This window comes from Penaeus monodon, chromosome 29 (genome assembly GCF_015228065.2).
Source record: "Penaeus monodon isolate SGIC_2016 chromosome 29, NSTDA_Pmon_1, whole genome shotgun sequence".
Classification (NCBI taxonomy): Eukaryota; Metazoa; Arthropoda; class Malacostraca; order Decapoda; family Penaeidae; genus Penaeus; species Penaeus monodon.
This window is the reverse complement of record NC_051414.1, coordinates 10,154,562-10,154,852: the sequence shown is the minus strand read 5'-3', so window position 1 is coordinate 10,154,852 and position 291 is coordinate 10,154,562. Positions and strand designations below refer to the sequence as shown.

The 291-nt window shown below is 68.4% G+C and overlaps 1 protein-coding gene across 1 annotated transcript in view; it reads right to left on the bottom strand.

The window, feature by feature from the left end:
- The window catches only part of LOC119591638 (Down syndrome cell adhesion molecule-like protein Dscam2), a gene marked incomplete at both ends in the record, with an annotated part of 4,650 nt that extends 4,394 nt beyond the window's left edge, over positions 1-256 (bottom strand). Inside the window, 1 exon segment of the mRNA XM_037940393.1 lies at positions 16-256. Within this exon segment, the coding sequence (XP_037796321.1) occupies positions 16-139 (124 nt within the window).
- Between the last annotated feature and the right edge of the window lie 35 nt (positions 257-291).

The window sequence follows — 291 nt, the reverse complement described above, 5'->3', positions numbered from 1 at the left end:
GCAGCTTGCTCTCACCTCGGATGCTGATCTGACTAGACGCCTGCGCTTCGCCGAGGCTGTTGGCCGCCACGCACTGGTACATGCCCGCGTCCCTCTCGCCCACGCCCGTGATCACCAGCGTGTCGCGCCCCTGCAGCATGAGGTGGGCGTGCGTGTGGGTGTGCAGCGGAGAGCCGTCCTTGTACCAGCGAACCTCCGCCACGGGGGAGCCCTGGACGCGGCAGCGCACGCTGACGCGGCTCCCGGCGGAGACCGTCTGGGGGGGAGGGAGTTAGTTAAATGAAGGGCACG